The sequence below is a fragment of the Anastrepha ludens genome, chromosome X (genome assembly GCF_028408465.1).
Source record: "Anastrepha ludens isolate Willacy chromosome X, idAnaLude1.1, whole genome shotgun sequence".
Taxonomy (NCBI): domain Eukaryota; kingdom Metazoa; phylum Arthropoda; class Insecta; order Diptera; family Tephritidae; genus Anastrepha; species Anastrepha ludens.
Window position 1 is genome coordinate 69,897,677 of NC_071503.1, and position 22,663 is coordinate 69,920,339.

The 22,663-nt window shown below is 39.2% G+C and overlaps 2 protein-coding genes across 2 annotated transcripts in view; both read left to right on the forward strand.

Annotated features, from left to right (window-relative positions):
* Positions 1 to 22,663, forward strand: part of LOC128870433 (calcium/calmodulin-dependent protein kinase type II alpha chain) — a 341,402-nt gene that overhangs the window by 318,084 nt on the left and 655 nt on the right. The window contains exon 12 of the mRNA XM_054113062.1: positions 19,105 to 19,161. Within this exon, the coding sequence (XP_053969037.1) occupies positions 19,105 to 19,161 (57 nt within the window). The remainder of the gene's footprint in view (positions 1 to 19,104; positions 19,162 to 22,663) is intronic.
* Positions 10,941 to 13,312, forward strand: LOC128870435 (tigger transposable element-derived protein 1-like). The gene is made up of 2 exons (XM_054113065.1): positions 10,941 to 11,518; positions 11,577 to 13,312. Exon 2 carries the CDS (start codon positions 11,587 to 11,589, stop codon positions 12,232 to 12,234), a length of 648 nt encoding a protein of 215 aa, XP_053969040.1. The 5' UTR covers positions 10,941 to 11,518; positions 11,577 to 11,586; the 3' UTR covers positions 12,235 to 13,312.

Sequence of the window (22,663 nt, forward strand, 5' to 3'; positions counted from 1 at the left end):
AAACGAAATTATACCTAATAATTATTTACAGCATTTTTTTAAGAATTTGCCTTTTGTGTTAAATTTGTCACCGATATTTAGCATTGCATTTAAATAACCCAAAGCGAAAGGGTTAAAGTCGTGTCGAGTCCATTTTAAAATTGCCCCCCTTAACTATCAACTTGCCCCCCTGTGGGGCGTGGGCCCCACGTTGGGAAACACTGGTTTAGACAGTCAATAAACGACATTCACCGTGAAACCGTCACCACCTTCTTAAGCTCCCGTCCTGTGAATGCCGTAATCGGAGTCCAGCCACCACCTATAGCAGATGAAGAACTCCAGTTTCCGCATGAGACCCGCTTAATACTGGCACAATTACGTTCTGGATATTGTAGCAGGTTAAACTCCTACTTATCCAGAATCGACCCCGACGTACCAAACATATGTCCGGCATGTGAAGGCACCCCGCACGACACTAACCACCTTTTCACATGCCCTCTAAAACCGACTCATCTAACACTCCTCTCTCTCTGGACCCAACCTGTCGAAACAGCATGTTTCCTGGGCCTACCTTTAGATGAGCTAGATGCAGACGACCGGTGACATGCCCTACACTAGTGGGGCTTCTATTACTACTACCCCCATCTGATATGACGGATCCCACGTCCATCCCCACGGGAGTTTACTGTAACATGGGCCTTTCCAGGGCCTGCAGGGACATTCCTCCTGTCATCGGTTTGGTAGACCTTTAGGACTACCCTCTCGAAGCCATAGGCGATGACCTTTTTAGTTTCAGCGAAAGGCCCGATAGACTCTGCATTTAGCAGAATAAGCACGTGCCGAAACTGTTCATCGAGCTTCTCCACCTTAACCATCTTTCAGTTGTGTGAGAGATGTTTTGAGTTACAATTTCCCCCATTTCTTCCGGAGAGGGGAGCTAGACCCGGGTATGTGTATGCTGAGGCAGGTCCTTTTTGTCCACAGCTTCCAGATTAGCGCCCTTCAAGACCTCCCTCACCAGAGCTGCTGCCGTCCTTTATATTGTGCCTGACCGTTCGTTAGCGCACGTAATACGCTTAAAAGTGCTAAAGTGCCACCCGGCTATATCACAGCACGATAGAGGTCCAAGAGATTCCTTTACCACCTTTATGAAGGCTGCAGAGACGGCGGATGCCACTTTCTTCCATTCTTCCCTAGAAGTGCCACCGTCTTCCTTGCCGTTGTCGACTACCCCCAGATTGATAGATCCCGCCCGCTTAGCGACTTCACTAAGTAATATTGAAGCAGTCAGGTGACTCTAATCAAATGCCGAGAAAACGGAGCTAATACCACTAATTAAGAAGAAAATTCTACTACAAATCGGTATACAAACCTGGATCTTAAACTTCCTTGCTAAGAGATCAACTCAAAGCAAGCGCAAAATAGTGATTACGAGAAATTCAAGAAACGCTGGAGAAAGGAATGGGTACAGATAGAGATCTTGTAATATGCAATATGGAACGCTACCCTGAAGTAATGCGAAACCGGTTCTAGGGTAGGCGACTAGGGGCAGTTTTTTCGTCAATGTAAGCTTTACATACAACGGCTGCGACGGCAACTTTAATGATGCATTAGACATTTAAAAAAAAGAAGAAATTAATTAATGTTACCATTGTTATTATTACTTTTATTGTTATGTAGCTTTATTAGTGTTATTATCATTACTTTTATTGGTATTAATTTTATTTTTCATGATCTATTTAAAAAAAAAAGAAGAGATTAATTAATGTTACTATTGTTATTATTACTTTTATTGTTATTACTTTTCAGACACTGCGATAGCATTACTTCAGATACGGAGCTGTTCTATGTGAGCCCCTGGGATGCTATCTCTTATTTGGGGCGTTTTTTCAGGCTTTTCATAATAGGCAGCCGTAATGGCTGTAAATTGGCTATTAAGAGCTTACCCACAGTTCTGTGGTACTCTTGTTCCAATATTGTTGCGGGCATGTAAATTGATTAGGCCTTATATCTACCCAGTACAGGAGCACTGACTGGCTATCGACATTACCAACATCCTACGCAGTGGATTATAACCGCCGACATTTGCTGTCAGGCGGGCTGCGTGACGTCTTTTCGCAAGTTTCGTGAATGTGGCACAAGAATGTGTTGTTTGTTTCACACCGACGTGCCTCTTATGTTGTAACGGTTTGGTTCCCAACCGTCATTGTAATTATAGTAGAGATGCGTTTCCTGGTGAGCTGTACGATCTTTGTTTAGGCTTATGCTAATTTAAGGCCGTGCTGACTAATCTACACACCAACACCACGTTTAACTTGATTAAACTTTAGCTGTATCAACTGGGAACTGCATGCTGTTATAGCACCGGCCACTTCATCTGCTGAAAGCATATCCCGGCATTTTCATGCGTAGAAAGCTTTCGTACGTGGCATTCTAGATGTCGAGGCTAAGTACCGACCACTGTACTACTCGTTTCTTCCGTTTTCCCTGCGTAGTTGCATACAACATCCAGCGTTCTCTCAGATTATCTTTAATAATTTTTTAATAGTACCCTGAATGGCCGTTCTAGTGAATTAAGCATATCGTTCAATCTAACAGAATTAAACGTAGTGTTAGCATCTAACTTTTTTTTTGTTTTGTCGGAACATCTAATTTAACTAGAAAGGTTATAGGTCGTGCCTAGTGGCATGCTACTTCGACCCTTCGCACAGCTTCAATAACTTCATACCTATTGCCTGGTCCCCTTCTAAAGCTATGTTGTCTGGGCTATAATGCTATAAAGCTGTGATGAGTCCTCTCTGTTTTAGATGGCTTTAGTTAGCCGCCGTTTAAGCGAACTCTCCATCATTTTACTCTTTCTTTTAACCGATGGGTGGGAAATGAGGATTTTTCATTCTTTTTTTCATCTGGTGCCATGCAGCTGATCTACCCAATCCCAAAGCTTCTTAATCCCTCTATTATTGGTATGAGAATTAGTTTCCGCCCTCGTAAAAGAGGTGTTGCTGTTGATACCATTTATATTACTGGTGATTTGAAGGTGCATATGTGAGGTCTCGATCGCATATGTGATCATCTCGAAAAAACAGCATTTGCGGGAAGTCATGCTTCATTATTACCTTTTAAAGAAAAGTGCAGCTGAAACGTGTCGTATATTAATCAATATATATGGTAACCACGCTCCATCAAATGCTTCTTATATAGAAAGGTTTCGACGCTTCCAAATTGGCAATTTTGACGTGAGTGATAAAGATCGCGAAGGGGCACCGAAAAAATTCGAAGACACTTAACTACAACAATTATTGGATGAAGACGCATGCCGAGCTCTTAATGATATATCTAAAGAGTTGGGTGTTGACCGTCGATCGCCCGTCGGTAAACGTTTGCACGCGATGGGAATGGTCCAGAAAGCAGGTAACTGGGTACCACATCAATTGAAGGAGAGGGATATCGAGAGTCATTTGGTGACGTGTGAGATGCTTCTTGAACGGCAGATAAGAAAAGGTTTTCTGCATCGCATCGTCACGGGCGATGAAAAATGGAAATGAATATGCTTCCAATGGCACATACTTCACATAATATCATGTATGATTAAATTGTTTAAATAATAAGAAAGGACGAAAACTTATTCCCATACCAATATTATGAGAGGACCCTAGTTGGATTTCACCTAGCTTCCTTCGTAAAAGTTTTGAACCCCTAAAGAGTGTTTAAGTATATACACAAATTACGTGTCGATTATTGCGCACGTTTGATAATATCTTGTTGACGACATTTGCTTATAGTTTATTTTATTAAATTTATTGTTATAGGCATTTAACATAAATGTATGTGTATATATATGTTGTGTTTAGATATCGAATATAAATGCATATATAAATTTTGTTTGTGCTGTTCTTTCCAATCGAGTTGCGTAAGAAGTTATTTTGATTATTTACACAAGCTCAATATATTTAATTACATATATACGTATGTACATCGTAATGCAACAACTATTCCCGTTGTTAAACAGTTAAGCTTTCCGTGTGAGAATAATTTTAAGTTTTGCTGTTCACATGTTTTCTTTTATTGTATTACTTAAAATAATTTAGATTAAATTTTTTAAGTAATTTAATTTATATTTTGTTCGAATATACTACGAGTATTGCAATTCGTTTCTGATTTTATCACTTCACTGCACTTTAGAATCCAAACTATCCAAGCTTATTCTGAAAATATAGTATCCTGTGGAAGATTTGCTTGTGTGGTGAATTTGCAATAAGTATATATAATAATTATAATTTTAATATTTTCAGCAGTATCAAATAAAAAGTACAAAAAAAGTGCGTGTAGCGTAGTACACATAACAAAAGTGAAACTTCCAAGGCAGACAAAGAAAGAAGGAGAGACCCGAGAGAGAATGAGAGAGAGAGAGAGAAAGAATATTTATGTCAATAAATTCACAACATTTGCAGTGAATACAAATAGACAAAATTTGCGAAAAACGGAGAAGGGTCGACCAGTGTAGATACGCGTCGGACACAAACCGTGGCAACCCTCCTCCGAGCGTTTATCACCCGCACAAATACAGCGCTTCCAGGACCGCAACAACGGCACAAATTACCGCAAGGCAATACCAATAAATCCGACGCCGGAATAGATAGCACTTTATAGTACGCACAAGCAGTGCCAGGAAATGGAAATAAGCGCCAAAAAGTAGGCGCCAAAAAAATTGGGACCACAAAACGCCCCAAACAGTAGGCACCAAAAATATATTTCCTACAAGTTTGCACCAAAAAACAAGCGCCAAAAAGTAGGCAATGTTATTTCCCACTAAAAATTAGCAACCACACGGAAAAACACAGAAAAAATAGCCTAAAGTGTATCTAAGATATATATTAGGTATGGCTCTCTCTCTCCTTTTCCTCTACGTTATATCTCTTTTCTCTCTTTTACTTAGGTGGCCATAACAACCAGTTACCGAGTTACGGCCGACCTCACTAGCTCTCTCCAGGCGCCTCTGCTCCGCGCGCGCCTTCTCCAATTCTGTACACCAAGCGAGCATAGGGTTTCCTCCACCTGGTCTTTCCACCGGAGCAATGGTCTTCCTCTGCGTCGGCTCCCTTGGACTTCGCCCTCGAACACCTTCTTTGCTGGAGCTTCTTCATCCATACGCACGACATGCCCTAGCCAACGCAGGCGTTGGATGGCGATGCGTTGAACTACGTCAATGTCGGCGTAGAGCTCATACAGCTCGTGGTTCATTCTTGAACGGTAGTCTTCGCCAACGCGCACAGGACCGAAGATCTTACGAAGAACTTTTCTTTCGAACACCCCAAGAGCGGCTGCATCGCTTTGTGACACTACCCATGCCTCTGCGCCATAAAGCAACACGGGTATGATGAGCATCTTGTAAAGTGTCAGTTTGGTCATGCGAGAGAGGGCTCGACTACTCAATTGCTTACTTAGCCCATAGTAACACCTATTAGCAAGAGTGATTCTCCGTTTGATCTCCAGGCTGATATCGTTGTTGCTGTTAACGGCGGTGCCAAGATAAATAAATTCTGGCACAACCTCGAAAGTATAGTTGTCCGCAATGACGTGCGTTCCTACACGCCGTGTGTTCCGCGTTGTAGACAGCATATACTTTGTTTTACCCTCGTTCACCGCCAGACCCACTCGTGATGATTCCTTCTCGATAGCAGAAAACGCAGCCGTGACATCTCGCTTACAACGGCCGATAATGTCAATGTCATCGGCGTACGCAAGGAGCTTGACACATTTGTAGAAAATAGTGCCATTACGATGCACACCTGCTTTTCGGAGCACCCCTTCCATCACGAAGTTGAAGAGGTTGCATGACAGTGGATCGCCTTGTCTGAAACCTCGAACGGTACTGAATGGCTCGGAGAGGCTATTCCCTACCTTGACGGATCTGGTTGTGTTGCTCAACGTCATTCTGCAAAGCCGTATGAGCTTTGCTGGTATACCGAACTCAGACATGGTGGCGTACAGGCAATCCCTTATCGGGCTATCGAACGCAGCTTTATAGTCGACAAAAAGATGATGGGTGTCGACTTGCTTTTCATGGGTCTTTTCCAGGATTTGGCGTAATGTGAAAATCTGGTCGATGGTGGACTTACCACTTCTGAAGCCGCACTGATAAGGCCCGATCAGTGTGTTGGCAAACGGCTTAAGTCTTCCACATAGGACGCTAGACAGGACCTTGTACGCGATGGTTAGAAGACTGATGCCCCGGTAGTTGGTGCAGATCGTCGGGTCACCCTTTTTCAGTAACAAAGGACACTGAGATTCCAATCGTCGGGCATGCTTTCTGCTAGCCATATTTTGCAAATGAGCTGATGCATGCTCCCTATCAGCACATCGCCGCCAGTCTTGAACAATTCAGCGGGCAAGCCGTCAGCGCCAGCCGCTTTGTTATTCTTGAGCCGCTGAATGGCAACTCTGACTTCGGCATGGCTAGGTGGTGGAACGTCCAAATTATCGTCGATTGGCGGTATCGAGTCATCTTCTACTGGGTCGGAATTGTGTGCGTCATCGCCAGCAAGTAAATTGCAGAAGTGTTCCCTCCATATGCCCAGTGTGGACTGTGTATCCATAACCAGATTTCCGTTCTTATCTCTGCAGGCTGATGCTCCGGTCTTGAAACCTTGTGTCAGACGCTTGACTTGTTGATAGAATTTTCGAGCATCATTCCTGCCCCTGTACTCCTCTAGCAGCTCACGCTCACGCTTCTCCTGTTCTCGCTTCTTGCGTCTGAAGAGGCGCCTCTCTTCCGATCTCTTTTCCCTGTAGTTATTTCGCACGGCCCGCGTTGCAGGTGACTGCAGAGTTCTTTTGTAAGCTGGGTTCTTCGCTGCAGTAGCTTCGCGACACTCTTTGTCGTACCATTGGTTTCGTTTCGGTTGGCGTTGGAACCCAATGGTTTTTTTCAGCGGCAGCTCGCATAGAGCGGGATATATGTGCCCAAAGTCCGCCTGCGTCTGCAGGTAGAGAATCGTGGAGGAGCAACTCCGAGAGGTGAGCGGAGTAAGTTTCGGCAGTCCGTTGTGATAGCAGCTTAGCGACGTCTAGCTTTCGTTGCGTAGTGGGGCGCACGTCCTTCGCATTGCATAACCGCATGCGTATCTTGGCTGCGACAAGATAGTGGTCAGAGTCGATGTTCACTCCACGGAACGTTCGCACATCCTGCACACATGAAGCATGCCTTCCGTCGATCACAACATGATCAATTTGGTTGCGCGTTCTTTGATCAGGGGACAGCCAGGTGGCCTTATGGATGTTGAGGTGTTGGAATCTGCTGCTACTAACTACCATGTTTCGCGCCGCAGCGAAGTCGATCAGCCTTAGACCATTGTTCGATGAGGTCTCGTGGAGGCTGAACTGACCGACAGTGGGATCGAAGACAGATTCTCGCCCAACCTTTGTGTTGAAGTCCCCGAGTACGATCTTCACGTCGTGGGCTGGGCAGCGGTCATATACTTGCTCGAGTCTCGCATAGAAACTGTCTTTGATGGCATCGTCCTTTTCCTCCGTTGGGGCGTGCGCGCAAATCAGGCTTATGTTGAAGAACCGTGCCTTGATACGGATTGTGGCTAGCCTATCGCTCACAGGTGTGAACCTAGAGACGTGGGACCGAAGCCTCCCGCTTACAACAAATCCGCATCATGGCAGCTGTAGTAGATATCGCAGCCTGCTTGCTTAGAGCAGCCTTGTCCTGTCCATCTTATCTCCTGGATGGCGGTGATATCAGCCTTAATTTTTTCGAGGGCTTCCGCCAACTGGATAGAGGCACCTTCCCTATTTAGGGTTCGGACATTCCAGGTGCATATCCGTAAATCGTAGTCCGGTTTTCGTTTGCGATGGTCGTCAACGTTGAGGGGTTCATCATCCGAGGCTATTGCGGTCTTCACTGGTTGTTTTTGTTTTCCGTGGCGCGTCCCAAACCCAGCGCACAACCCAAATTTAATGTCCTGGGGGGACATTCGTCTCACACATTCGTTCACTGCCCGGCGGGTGCTCAGCAGCTATCCAGGATGGCCAAGGAAAAGACAGGATCAAATCCAGGGGGCTGTGTGTTGACTTGAATAAAGCAAGTGACAAGGATAGGTCCCTGGAGTTTGCCATGTTAAACCCAGTCAAGGCCGTTGCCTTGTATGGCTAAATCCCATACATCCCTTTTCTCTCTCGCGGAACGAAAATGCCCACAACGTTGCATGGCCTTGAAATTTTACTCTCCATTCTCGCTCGTCCATCAATGCCGAAAAAGTTTCACTTCAAAAATTGTATGAAGTATAAATAGAAAGCCCAAAAGAGTTCAACAAGGCTAAATAACTAAAATTATTAGACTTTTGGGTCTCAAATTTAATCTGTTGCAGCTCTTATTTGCAACTAATTACTAAAGAATGTTCGGCAGCGAAAAGCTGCAATCACTACTCGCCACTCGACTCTCACTCCTGCTCTCAAAGAGTACTGCCCAACAAACCGGCATGCACGAGCAATGGAGCAACATTTCGATAAGGCGCAACGCGAGCAGAGAGCTAAGATAGAAAGAGAGACGTATTATCGGACAGGAGATCGAGAAGCCGAAATACGTGAGTGCGAGGAGCTGGAGTTGCTGGCCAATAGGAACAACGCCCGAAAATTCTACCAGAAAGTTCGGCGGCTTACACCAGGTTTCAAGACCGGGACGTTTTCTTGTAAGACCAAAGACGGTGATCTGGCGACTGACATCCAGGGCATTCTTAAATTATGGAGGGAACACTTCTCGAACCTATTAAATAGTGACAGGGTGACTCGCTGTCGTGTTACTTCTTTAACCTGATGTTGGAGAGGATCGTACGAGCCGGAGAACTTAATCGCTCAGACACAACTTTTTATAAGAGCGTTCAATTGTTGCCGTATGTCGATGATATCGACATCATCGGACTTAACAACCGCGCTGTTAGTTCTGCCTTCTCCAAACTGGATAAAGAGGCAAAGCGAATGGGTCTGGTGGTGAACGAGGACAAAACGAAGTGCCTCCTGTCGGTGCACTCGCGTATCGGCACCCACGTCACTGTTGACAGCTATGATTTCGAGGTTGTAAACGACTTCGTATACTTAGGAACCAGCATTAACACCGATAACAATGTCAGCCTTGAAATCCAACGTATAATCTCTCTTGCCAACAAGTACTACTTTGGACTAAGCAGGCAAATGAGTAGTAAAGTCCTCTCTCGACGAACAAAACTAAAACTCTACCAGACTCTCATCATGCCCGTCCTAACGTATGGCGCAGAAGCGTGGACGATGACAACAACCGATGATACGACGCTTAGAGTGTTTGAGAGAAAGATTCTGCGTAAGATTTTTGGACCTTTGCACGTTGGCAGCGTATAAGCTTTACGACGACATAGACATAGCGTAGCGAATAAAGATCCAGCGGCTAGCTGGCTGGGTCATGTCGTCCGAATGGATACAAACGCTCCGGCTTTGAAAGTATTTGATGCGGTATCAGCTGGTGGTAGTAGAGGAAGGTCTCCTCTGCTTTGGAAAGATCAGGTGAAGAAGAACTTGGCTTCAGTTGGGGTGTCCAATTGGCGCCAGTCAGCACGAGAAATAAACGAGATGCTGGCCAATAGGAACAACGCCCGAAAATTCTACCAGAAAGTTCGGCGGCTTACAGAAGTTTTCAAGACTGGGACGTTTTCTTGTAAGACCAAAGACGGTGATCTGGTGACTGACATCCAGGGCATTCTTAAATTATGGAGGGAACACTTCTCGAACCTATTAAATAGTGACAACTGCGCAGGTCACAGAGAATCTGAAGATCCTGATACCCCAATACGACCATCACGAGGTGCGCGCCGACGGACTGCCGGCTGATTTGTTAAACTCGGCCAAAATCGCGTAAGCGGTTATCGCGCCAATTAAGAAGAAGAAGAAACTCTTATTTGCACTGTATTACTTCTGTAAAAGTATTTCACATTGATTCTGTAACTATTTTAAATAACCCTATGGTGCATTGCGCCCAAATTTCGGTAGACGTGGTGGCCCTTCATAGTCGACTCTTCAACGTTTGGTGGCCAAATTTGAGACGACCGGGTCAGTAAACAATCAGCTAACACCCGTACGTTCAAGGAACGCAAGATCAGCCGAGAACATTGCCGCGGTCCGTGAAAGTGTACAGCCGAACCCGAGACAGTCTATTCCTCGCCGTGCACAAAAACTTGGCCTTTCGCAGACTTCAACTTGGCGAATTTTGCGTCGGGACTTGGACCTACACCCGTACAAGATCCAACTGACCCAGGAGCTCAAAGTTGATGATCATATACAACGCCGTTTGTTCGCTGACTGGGCTTCGAATCGTTTGGAAGAGAACCCCAGTTTTGGGCGAAAAATCATCTTTAGTGACGAGGCGCATTTTTGGATGAATGGCTGTGTTAACAAACAAAATTGTCGTATATGGGACGACACCAATCCACACGAGGTTCACCAGGTGATAATGCATCCTCAAAAAGTTACCGTTTGGTGTGGATTTTGGGCCGGCGGCGCCATTGGTCCGTACTTTTTTGAAAACGACGTTGGTGAGGCGGTCACCGTCAACAGCGAGTGCTACACAACGATGATAACCAATTTCTTATGGCCCATATTGAACCATATGGACCTAGACGACATGTGGTTCCAGCAGGACGGCGCTACGTGCCATACAGCAAACGCCACGATTGATATTCTGCATGACCGATTTGAGGGTAAGGTTATCTCTCGCAGGGGTGATGTGAATTGGCCACCAAGGTCATGCAATTTGACCCCGCTAGACTTTTTCCTGTGGGGTTTCGTGAAGTCTCAGGTCTATGCAAATAATCCACAATCGACCGATGCTCTCAAGGTGAACATTTGAAAGTGCAATCTCATATTGGCTCTTTTAAATATTTTATGTTCAAATATATATTTTTAGTTAAAAAGTTTGAGTGTATGCGCCAACAACATCATTGCTTATTATGCTATTGTTTCACGCAAGTTAGGAACATGTGTACGGAATTTGAGTACTGATATTTTAAAAAAGTTTCCTCTGTAGCCAGTAACATACACCTAATTCTCTATTTACACGAATTTTTTTTACACGAATTTGATTTAACACGAGTTAAAAAGAGAAAAAAAATTTTTTTTTACACGAATTGTTTTGTTTTAACACGATTTTCAATATTTTATGAATTTTTCTTGAATCTCATAGAGCAAATCGGATTCATTGTTTGGGATTTTTGTTTTAGCATATCGGTTTAGGTTATTTGTTTAGGATCTTAGAATATCAGCATGTAATCGCATCTATACAGGATGAGCGGCTTTGGGCTGTTATCGTGTACAGCTGTTGCTATAAAAATATGTGTATATGAGTGGGATTCCCCGAATTATGCATAGAGTAAAGACGTAATGTACTTTTTACGCAATTTAGTTTGGTTTTGAGAGTTGAAAAGAAAAGGCGCTTAGTTGTTGTGAGTATTTAAAACATTATAAGTAAAATAAAGTTAGTGCTCGTATAGATTTATTAACTCAATAACAGGTAAGCTTTAAATAATTTTCAAATGTTTGCATTATTAATATGAAAAATATTTTGGTAGCCTTAACACAATGTCACATAATTCACCTGTAATAAAAGCCAAGAGGAAGGCGATCAGTTTAGATACTAAAATTAAAATTTTAGATCAACTTACAACAGGACAAGGAGCAACGGCTGTAGGAAAGCATTTTGGTATTCATGAAGCTACCATAAGAACGATCAAGAAAAATGAAACTGCGATTAGAAAATCGGTATGTTCTGGAACGAAAATAAGTGCTAAATCATCGTCATACATAAGATATGTTGTCAAAGAGAAGATGGAAAAAGCTTTGGTAATGTGGATTGAAGATAAATCACAAAAAAGAATAACAGTAGATGGAATTGCTATCAAGCAAACTGCATTAAGAATTTATAAACGTATTAAAGAAGTTGAGCCAGGCACTTCATCTCAGTCAAAACAACCCGAATTTTCTGCAAGTACAGGTTGGATGACAGGTTTTCTTAAACGACATGCTCTCCATAATGTAAAAATTAAGGGAGAAACTGCGTCTGCAGATGAATTGGCTGCCAAAAAATTTCCTGAAAAACTTAGAAAAATTATTGAAGATGGAGGATACACCCCAGATCAAGTTTGGAATGTAGATGAAAGTGGCCTCTTTTGGAAAAAATGCCCAGCAGAACTTATGTTGCAAAATCGCAGAAAACTGCCGGTGGTTTAAAAGTAGCAAAGGACCGTGTAACATTGTTGTTTTGTTCCAATGCTTCAGGAGAACGTATGTTAAAACCACTGCTAGTAAATCGTGCTTAAAGACCACGCTCGATGAAAAGTGTAGATTTCAATAAACTGCCAATTCACTGGACAGCAAACAAAAAGGCATGGATGACCAGTGCAATCTTTACAGAATGGTTCCAGAAATACTTCATTTCAGAAGTTAGACGCTACATGAATGCAAAATGTCTAGAATTTAAAGTTCTTTTAATTCTAGACAATGCACCTTGCCATCCGCTCTTGGAGCACCCAGATGTGCAATTTTGCTATCATCCGCCTAACACTACATCCTTAATACAACCGCTAGACCAAGGGATCATTGCTACTTTTAAAAAGTACTACATAAAACGTTCATTCCAATACGTGGTAGACAAACTAGACCATAATGAGGATTTAACAGTCATTGATATGAGGAAAAAATGTTCTATTATTGACTGCATTAATCAAGTTGGGTTAGCGTTAGCTGACTTAAAGCCATCAACCTTGAACTCATGTTGGAAAAATATTTGGCCAGAATGTGTCAAAAGCAAAGATCCTGAACCTGTCATCCATAATAACGCTGTTTTTACTGACATCACAACGCTGGCACATACAATTGGTGGAGATGGATTCGATGATCTATCATTTGCCGATATAGAGGAATTATTAGCTGATAAAAGCTTGAGCGAAAATGAAATTATAGACCTCACCCTTGAGACTCATCAAGAGAGAGAACACAGCGATAATGACGAAGAAGATCCTCCCATTTTAAATGCAACTCTAATTAAAGAAGGTCTTGATCTTGCCAGAAAATTAGGTAATCATTTTCAACAACATGATCCTGATGAGGAACGAGCTGCAAAATTTCAACGTGAACTGAAATCATTAATGGCATCTTACAGGGAACTTTATAAAGGTTTATCACGAAATCAAACACAATCTTTAATGACTGATTTCCTTCTAAAAACTACTGAATTATCAACACAGGAGCCTAGAGATGATAATCCAGAAACAATTTCACAAGATGATGAACAAAATAATTCTAGTGATGGCAGTGATATTCTAGTCTTACGCAAACGTATGCGTTTATTGTCAGAAAGTGACAATGCATAAAAGTTTTTTATGTTTATATTATTTTTACTTGTTTTATATTAATGAATTTCAGATATTGTTTTCTTTTTTTCAAAGTATAATTTATTTCTTTTAATATATTGTATTTAAAGAATTAAAATGTGTAAACACGAAATAAATTCTTTAGTGAACTCTAAAAAGAATTTTTTAGTATTGTTTTCACCTAATTCTCTTTTTACACGAATTTTTTTTACACGAATTCTTTGGGAACGTATCTATCGTGTAAAAAGAGAATTAGGTGTATAGGCAAATCTCCCAAATCAGGTGATTCAGCGGTATGCATGAGAAAATTTTTATATAGATCGCACGCGAGCGTTTACACTAACTAAAATCATTTTTTAGGTACATTTCGTTAGGTTTTATTGGAATAAATATGTAGAACTTTTAAAGACTCATATGAAGAATGTTATCCACCTGTTTCAACCTGTTATATTTTAGTCTATCATTGTGCTATTAAAAAAATATAGAAACAATTTTAAAGTGGTTATATTTTCAGTTTTGTAAATCAGTAATATGTGTATAAAACATGAGTAACATAAGTAATTACTGAAGGTGCAAAATGTATAAGGACTTTAAAATTTAGTTAACTGATAATTACGAGTAACAATTTTCAAATTGTTACAGCTTGTTCCACATATTTGTTTAACGTTTAATGCATTTTTCATTATTGAAAGGACCATTTATCATAATTTTTATTGTTTCGGTTTTGCGCCGAAGGAATTATACTAATAAAATGAAATAAAGTACCCAAAGTATCACGTCACATTTGTTATTGATTTGACTTAGATTTATTATAACAAATAAAACGAAGTTATTGAAATAATAAAAATTTGATAAATTGAAAAAAAAACTAGTCAAATTTGTTACCAAAATTACTAAGGTTTTTTCTGAAAATGAAAGAAAAATACATTATTAAAACAATTTAAATTTTAGATAAATATGGGTAACGCAAAATCGTTCGGTTCTGGATATTTACATATAGCCAGGGCTTCTTCAAACTTCAAACACCCGAATTTAAAATCGTCATCGGAGGAGAAACGTTTCAAAGTGTTTTCTTCGAAATAGTACCATTTGGAAACAGGATCTTGCGGAAGGGTATAGACGTTGTTTTTTCTGCGCTCATAAAGTAGTATAAGTACCTCTTGTTTACTGTTTGGCCTCTCAAATGGAAGTTGGGGTGATCACATCACGTCAATAAAAAAACAATAAACAAAATCTTGATTTTGGATTGACTTGATTGAGGTTATTTTGGCTTTGAGTCGTCTGAAAAACAATATTTAAATGATGGTTGAATCGCTTCAATAATATTTTGGCCCAATTTAATTATTTCTTTAGCACCAACACTCTCCGCACAGGACACACATTAATTCGTCTCATTCCAAAATGTCGGGGAGAAACATTCTCCCAACCGAGACATCAATATCGATTTTTCAATTTTTGTTCTTTTTAATACTACTCGTATCGATCGTAAATCTCTTAAAAAATTCGAGTTCCCGAAGTCTTTAAATAATGCTTCTAACTCGATGACAACTGCGTCATGTGAGTAAAATTTATTTCCCTCGATCCAAATTTTTACGTCGGGCACTTTATATATAGCCTTCACAATTGACTGCTTTTATTCAGTGCAAATCACGTTCAAAAAAGACAACAGTTTAAATGTTGGTTATTCTGTTTTATTATGATGTACGTTGACGAATCACGCAATCGGGCCGACATCCTTTCCTTTTTAACTGTTATTCAAAATAAAGGGTGCTCCATTTAGAGGTATGGGATTTTAAATTGAAATAAAACCACGAAGATTCAAACTTATTGGGCAATATTTATAATTTTTTGTCGAACCATTCATGAATTTTTTTTAAGATAATCCCTGATGCTTTCCATTTCAATTCAACCGGGCTATTCGGGACATGTTCTTCGATTGCGATGTAACTCAAATATGTTGCTCTCTGATCAAAATAACGAGACACGTATTTTTTTGTTCGCCCGAAAAAATTTTTTTTTCAAGATTTATCGGTAATTTTGTTTTTCGCCTCAAAATTGATTTTTTTTAAATATACAATATAAGAAAATTTTTTGTTTAAATGCTCATAACTTAGTCAAAAACGAGCCGATTTTAATGGTTCTGGGTTCAATATGATCGTAATTACTTACACGAGCGACTTCATGTAGAAACAACTGCAAAAAAGGAGTTAAACTCTTTTTATTTTTTATTTTCAAAAATGACGACAAAGTAAATCCATTGTTTCATGGGTTGTATGACAAGTAGCGCTGTCTTGTTGGAACTAAATGTTGTGGAAATCACGGACTTCAATTTCCAGCATCAAAATGTCGTTCATCATGGTGCGATAGCGCTCGCCATTCACTATTTTAGGGTTGCAGGGTTTGCAGGATTGAAACCCAAACACCCAAATGATTCATCATATCCAAAACTGTGACTTAAGCGTGTGCTGTGTCATAAATTTATAAACACAAGCAAAGTTATATCAGACTGCAACAAAAGTTGGAACCCCCCCTAAATCTGAGGGTCTGCGCTCGGGCCTGGTATACCCAGTACTTTTGGATGATGGTCGATATGTTTTCTGTTGAGTTTATCAAACGCTTACTTAAAGTCTCCAAAAAGTCAGTGTAGATTAATGTTGAACTCATAACATTTTTCGAATATCTGCGACATCATATAGCATTGATCTGTTGTCGAGCGTCCGATTCCAAAATCGCATTGATAATCTCCCACCAGTATGTTTGATAGAATTTTGTAGCTCACGTTGAGAAGAGCTATCCCTCTATAATTTACACAATTTAATTTATCCCTTTTTTTATAAATTGGGACTATTAGGCTTGTATACCATTCTTCAGGCATGTTTTCTGTTCTTCAAATTTGAAGTATTAATTCACGTATCTGTCTTATCAACTCTTTTCTGCCATATTTTATGAGCTTTGCATTTATACAGTCTTCACCATCGGACTTGTAATTTTTCAGCTTCTCTATTGCTCTTTTCGTGTCATTAAGATCGGGGTCTTCTTTTCTACTGGGTATACAGTACCAATAGACGTGACATCTTCATTATTATCGAAGAGCTCATTAAAATGCTCTTTCCAGATATTTAGCACTTCATTTCTATCACTCACTAAATCACCATTGTGTTCTTGTTCGTGAAAGCCATCAATCTCGGAATTGGCTCGTGTGTTTTTTTATCCTGCGGTACATAAATCTTGTTTTTTTGTTGTGGAAATGTTGCTCTATTATTTCCGGTTCCCTTTTCATATAATCTTTTTTCATCTTTTTTATAATTTTTTTGTATTCTTTTCTTTTTTCTTAATATTTTTGTAGGTTACTTCGAGTACTGTTTTCAAGGCAGGCTTTTCTTGCTTCATTCTTTGCTTTATTGAGCTCCCTACATTCTGCGTAATATCATTCGTTGGTAATAACTTTTTGGTCAATGGTTTCATTTGCAGCGCTAAGAATGGGTTCTTCAAGACTTTGCCATTTTGATGTTATATCTGCTTCTATGATCTTAAAATTTCTTTCATATCACCACATTTTGTCTTGTAGATTCCATTGCTACGACTTCCTCAACGTTCCAGTGCTTCTTTTTAAACTCATTTTTTACGATTCGCGATATTATTCTTTGGCGCACGCGAGCTACAACCATATAGAAGTCACAATTTGCACCACGATAAGATCTTACGTCGATTATCGAGGACTTTTGCCTTTTATCTATTACTATGTGATCAATTTGATTAGCACCATTGTGGCCTGGGGACTTCCAAGTGTGTTTGTTTCGCGTTGAAGTCACCGCAGAGTATTTTGATATCATATCTACTTATTTTAGAGCAGATGTGTGACATTTTGTCGTAAAATTCGTCCCTTATGTCATCTTCATTTTCTTCTGTAGGGGTGTAAGCAGATAAAATTGTTATGTTTTGGAATTTCCATTTTAGTCGCAAATATGGAATACGTTCATTCACCGGCTCAAAAGCCATCACACTCTTCCGCGCTTTTTTATCAACATAAAAACAACTCTTTTATAACCTTGACTTTCGGCGCCGCTGTAGTAGATGCTATACTCTCGTTTCTTTATTTCCCCCTGTCATTTCTACCTTATTTCTTGTAGAGCAGCTATTGCTGTCACATCTACAGCTTCTGATACTTAGCGCGGTTGTATAATCGATTAGCACGATTATAAAATGTTATAGATTAGTCTGAACTTTGGTATAGTTTCGTTTAAGAGAAGAGATTATACGGTGATGGATTTTAGTATTGTTATTGTTAAAGTTATTTTATTATTAGTAGCATTATTGTTATTATTAATTTTTCTACCAGCATAATTTCAAAATTAATTATCTAAGTATGGTTCATTAGTTACATTAAATATAAAATATTAGATTAAATATAGATTACCCAAGTAGCTCTAAAATATTTCTGTGGACCTTGCATTTCTTTCTTATCCACCTTAAATATATTAAAAAAAGTGGTTATAGTATCGCTTACAATATTAAATTAAATTTGATTGCACTTCATGTATTTATATTGTATACTTTTTAATGTAACGCACTTATTTGAAATACACCGTCTTCCCTTTCCACTGATGTGTATAATTGATGTTTTCAAATCACAGCCGAAAGAGGAAGGTTTTTTCTATTGCCTTAATATAAAATATATATCGCACCCTAAATACAAAAGGGTCACAACTCAAAATTTTCCACACTCGAGCTTGACTTGTTTACAGTAGCACAGAAAACAAACTATGTGACATATCACGCTGAAATTTGCCATGTAAGCTTATAACAGTCCTACCAAAAAACAAAAAATTTATTTTTACCATATGTCATCCGCGGACCGTTTTATTGATAACGTCTCGTTCATATTTGAGCAGAAGGTATATTTTAAGTTGTGACCCTTTTGTATTTAGGGTGCGATATCATTAGATTCTTTCAGGCTTTTGTGTACAATTTCATATTTACACTAGCAAAGTGTACAAATTAAAGACTGTTTATATATGCTGCTACTTTTTTTTTTCAAATAAGTTTTTAATTATATTGTTGGTTTTGTGTGTTCTGTAAGTCTCACTGAAATTTTTCCAAAAAATATTTTCGTGAAATACTTTTATCCTTAAATTTAAAATCTTTTGTCTTTTCTTGAAAAGGAGGTAAAATGACTTATGAAATTGTTGAAATTATCCTCTACTAAGTACTTTGCTTTTGAATTGTTTAATTTTGCTACATATGAGAGATTTATATTTTGGTAAATGTTTTTAAACTGTTGTTTTAATTATAAAAAGATCTTTGCTCTTGTAATTGCAAAACAATAAAGCCACGCAGTACTCATTATAGGAAAGGTATGACGGATGTGCTATTGAAAAAATCTTATATTTAATCGAATATTATATTAACAAGTGCAGCGTAAAAATATCCGGAAAAAACTGTCAGTCATCACCACTATTTATGTATACAGTTATTTAATTAAAAATATTTTATTTTATTACTTTTCTTTTTTTGTTTTGTTTTAAAACAAATAGTTAGTTATAATGATTATTTGGAAATTTAAAAATTATGAAACTATGATTTATAAAAATGGTAAGAATTCAAATTTAAAAGAAATGAAAATAAAAGCAATCAATTAAAAACTTTTAACCAGCTTTAAGTTCAAATTGAAGCAACTATGACTATTTGTTTTCTTTTCCATTCTTTTTTGATTTTTCCTTTTTTATAGAGGATAAAAAGGGAATTGTTGATCGCAGCACAACTGTCATTTCAAAAGAGCCTGAAGGTAATCAAGTTAAAAGTACTTATTTTAACAGTAACAAAACAAATTAAATCTTGTAATTATAAATAACAATTACACACATTTAACACTCATATGTATTTGTGTCTGACAGTATTTAAGTCATCCTAAAAAAAATTACATTTACCAAATTACCATTCTCCATTCACATAAAATACAAAAGTAAGCACCAGAAAATATATAATCTATTTAAATTCAAAGGGTTAATTTGAAATTTTATTAAGTTCATGAAACCTTTTTCATGTTGATTTTCAGTGTTGCTTAATTTCCGACAGGCAATTTTTAACACTTATACATTCCCTATTGAATGCTAACAGGCCCTTTCAAGGTGAATTTCAAATGCTTAGGGGGTTCGACTGTAAAATATTTTAATCTCTGGACATAGATTGTCTGAACATTCATACAAATTTGGCGTAGGCGTCTCATCGTCCTCAACCCAAAGCCTCTACTGTCATAGAAATACCTTCACAGTGCGTGATTTTATTTGTTAATAAAAAATAGTTACAGGGACTTCCTACCGCATCTTAGTATATACTCCGTCCGTGGTTTATTAATTCTGTTATTAGACCTCTGGTTTCGGTCTCTGTCCCTGTTAAGGCAGGATGTGAAGGATGCAGAATCCAGATGAAAGTATCCTGATCAGCACTCTCACCAACTGTTACAATGGCTTCACTATATTGATCTGCACGGACACGGATATGTATTTTCTGGATTTGAACTGGTATAATCAATTAAAATTTCTCGATTAATTAGTCCGCTGTGCAGCAAGAAGACGGCTGTGTTGCCAAAAAAATCCACAACGTTTTTGAATCGTCTCCACAAAATTCTCACTATTTCGGTATTGAATTCTTACAAATTTATACGCGCCCATTGGTAAAACTTAATATTATCACATGACAACCACTGTACGACATAAAAAAAATAGTAATAAATTCAAAATAAGCCATCTTAATGGGAAAGTTATTGTTACGGCAGACAGCTAAACTTTTTTTTAGTTATACAAAAGATGACATTGTATGTGGCAGTCGTAAAATTCTGCAAAGGAATTAAAGGAGTCGGACTTTAGTTTTTTTTAAGCTGAAAAAGATATGTCGGCAACGAAAACTCAGCTACAAAATTTATTAAAGTGTTTATACGGACAAAATGCAAACAAATGATGTTCTGGGAGTCCCCTGGTTGGCAAAATTTAAGAAAAACGATATGATATGATAAACCGTTTCTGCCTAATTCCATCATGAGGTCATCTAACATACTACTATGATCCACAATAGTGGTCCTGATGATACCCTTTAATGTAATTGCGGTTATACTACCCGAGTTGGCTGGTACCTCTACCTTTCTCTTACTTAGCATATTGTGCGTTCAGTGAACGAGATTATTATTAATATCTCTCCTAACTAGAACCCTATTAATGACTTCAAAGCAGTTTTCCTCTAGTAAATGAAGTAAGATAAAAATACCTGAAGGATTCTTTACTTCCTTCGGTATAAATAACGCTTTTGCCCTCCTCCATATCTTTGGTAAGTACCCAAGTATGATATTTGTTCTAGAAATCCTAGTAAGTGGTTCTAGAAGGTCTATGGCTTTTTGGAGTAATTCCGGGAGAATGTCATCAAGACCAAGTGATTTTTAGTGGCTCGACACTGTTTATTACCCAATTCAATCTTGTTATCGTACATATTTCATAGGTAATTACCTCTTCATTTCTGTTAACCCTTCCTAGGATTTCAGTACGTTTTGTTCCTGTCTCTACCGTAGGAGAAGAGGTTGGAAAGTCTGTCTCAAGAAGTAGTCTAATAGTCAATAATGACATTAATACTTAATAATGACCTTAACACTTTCGTCAATGGTCTCCAAAAGTATCGTGGTCATAATCTAGCTGGCATAGATTAACTTTTATATTCCGTAAGAATTAATCCCGATCTGTGTTTCTTGAGTTCTAAAGGATTCTTTGCTCCTTTGGTGAGCCTGCAATATCAATTCTTAATATACCATGATCCGACATCGATGGTTATTGGGATATCACCTAATTCCTTACTACCTACTCCGACTATTCCCTATGGTTATATAGGACCTTTTCTTGTACGCTAGTTAAAAATGTATATGTGTTACCATATTAAAAATTTGTAATGCTATTGGCATAAGTGCATTGATATGCATTGGCGTCGTTAATCAGCTCGTCGTTAATTACCCATCAAAACGTTTCATTGACATCCTCTAATTCCAATCGGTGCTCTGCATAGAAACCCCGAAAGACATTGACAATTCATATTGTTAGTCAATACCACGCAGACTCTGGGACTATAACATCTTATGTCCCATATTACTTGCGTGTTTATTGCAGCCAAATTTCTAATCGGGCCGTTGAAGGCCGAGAGTTCTTGGAAAGCGCTATACTCAGATTAGACCTGATTATTGCCTTTGCGGTTACCGCCGAGGCGGTTTTGGCGGGGTGAAGATATATTTGGACGATAAAGTGCTGGTCATGGTTTTTACTCCTTCTGCACCGCTTCACTTTCATCTTTTGCCATGACCACATCGTTGTCTGGCAGTTATACTCTGTCCGAGTCTCATATGTCAAGCTGCCTCAACGCTTCAAGCTCGCTTTCAACGACGCCGATTCCCTCAGTTTTCCTAGGTAGCAGGAGACGTCTACAGTCACTTCGCTTTTAGCCATTTCTTCAGCTATCTTTGATATCATTTGATATTTTGATCCCAGTGTTGCCGGCTTCTTTAGCTGAGCCTTCCGCCACTTCTGCGGGTGTTATTACCCCCGATTTCGCTTCAGGCACATCTTCTCTATTACCGCATCCTTTGTGTAAATGGACGGGAATTGTGCCGAATCTGTAGAATATCCTTAAGTTGCTCTTCCTAATTGGTTTTACTGATCATTCGTCGATGCATATTGTTATAAATTTCCCAGTTCTCAGTTCGGTGCTTCTGAATACTCTCCACAGCTGCGTGCATAGACTCCTGTTCTGGATGATGATGAGGCCCAGAAGCTTCTTCGTTTCAACATCAGCTGCTCGTGGTAGGTACATAGTCATTCGATGCATGCCCAATATAATGTCTCCGTCGCCTTACCGTAGACATTCCCAGTCGGACGGTTTTGGAGGTATCAATTTTCTTACTATTACGATTGGCAGAAAATATGTACATATATATATATATATATATATATATATATATATGCCATATATATACAAGTATAACTGGCACTTACATCCTTTATTGGATGTTTGGCCAAGTTCCTCCTCCTATTTGTGGTGTGCGCCTTGTTGTTGTTCAAATGGAGGGAGGGACCTACAATTTTACGCCGACTACGATCGGCAGATGTTTTTTATGAGGAGCTTTTTCCACAACAGACATACAGTAAGAGATTTGCCATTTCCGAGGGGCGACCGTAATCTTTTCTATCAGTTTGGTGTTTCATTCCCGGAGATTCGAACATGTGCACTTCCGAATGGTAGTCATGCTCCAACCTATT